Here is a 385-nt window from a genome sequence, read left to right as displayed (position 1 = left end):
TTATATTGTGTAGTATTTACTGTGTAGAAGAGAGAAACCCCCCAGGAAGGGAGGCTGGTCTGGAATAAAACACAATCCCGCTTTTTTCAATGCAAGTAAACAGAAGGTAAACTCTGTCATAAATAAATATTTATCTCTATGATTTCACAGCCCGAGACATCAAGATTGTTAAACCACTGGAAGATGTGGAAGTGAACGAATATGAGAGCGCATCTTTCGTCTGTGAGATTTCACACGATGAGGTTCAAACCCAATGGTACAAAAATGACAACAAGCTGAAGGCTTCCGACAACATCAGAATGCGGCAAGATGGTAGGATGAAAACAGGGGATCTCGCTCTTGAACGGGGGTGGGTTGGGTAGGCGCTGGTATTGGAGACGAGGCA

General features: G+C 43.6%; 1 protein-coding gene across 1 annotated transcript in view; it reads left to right on the top strand.

Moving 5' to 3' along the window:
* Positions 1 to 150: 150 nt before the first annotated feature.
* Positions 151 to 385, top strand: part of LOC104492130 (obscurin-like) — a gene marked incomplete at both ends in the record, with an annotated part of 9512 nt that continues 9277 nt past the window's right edge. Inside the window, one exon of the mRNA XM_010134641.1 lies at positions 151 to 312. Within this exon, the coding sequence (XP_010132943.1) occupies positions 151 to 312 (162 nt within the window). The remainder of the gene's footprint in view (positions 313 to 385) is intronic.

The sequence above is a fragment of the Buceros rhinoceros genome, unplaced genomic scaffold (assembly GCF_000710305.1).
Source record: "Buceros rhinoceros silvestris isolate BGI_N320 unplaced genomic scaffold, ASM71030v1 scaffold17744, whole genome shotgun sequence".
In the NCBI taxonomy this organism is placed as follows: Eukaryota; Metazoa; Chordata; class Aves; order Bucerotiformes; family Bucerotidae; genus Buceros; species Buceros rhinoceros.
The sequence above is the reverse complement of the archived record's forward strand: the minus strand, read 5'-3'. Positions and strand labels throughout refer to the sequence as shown.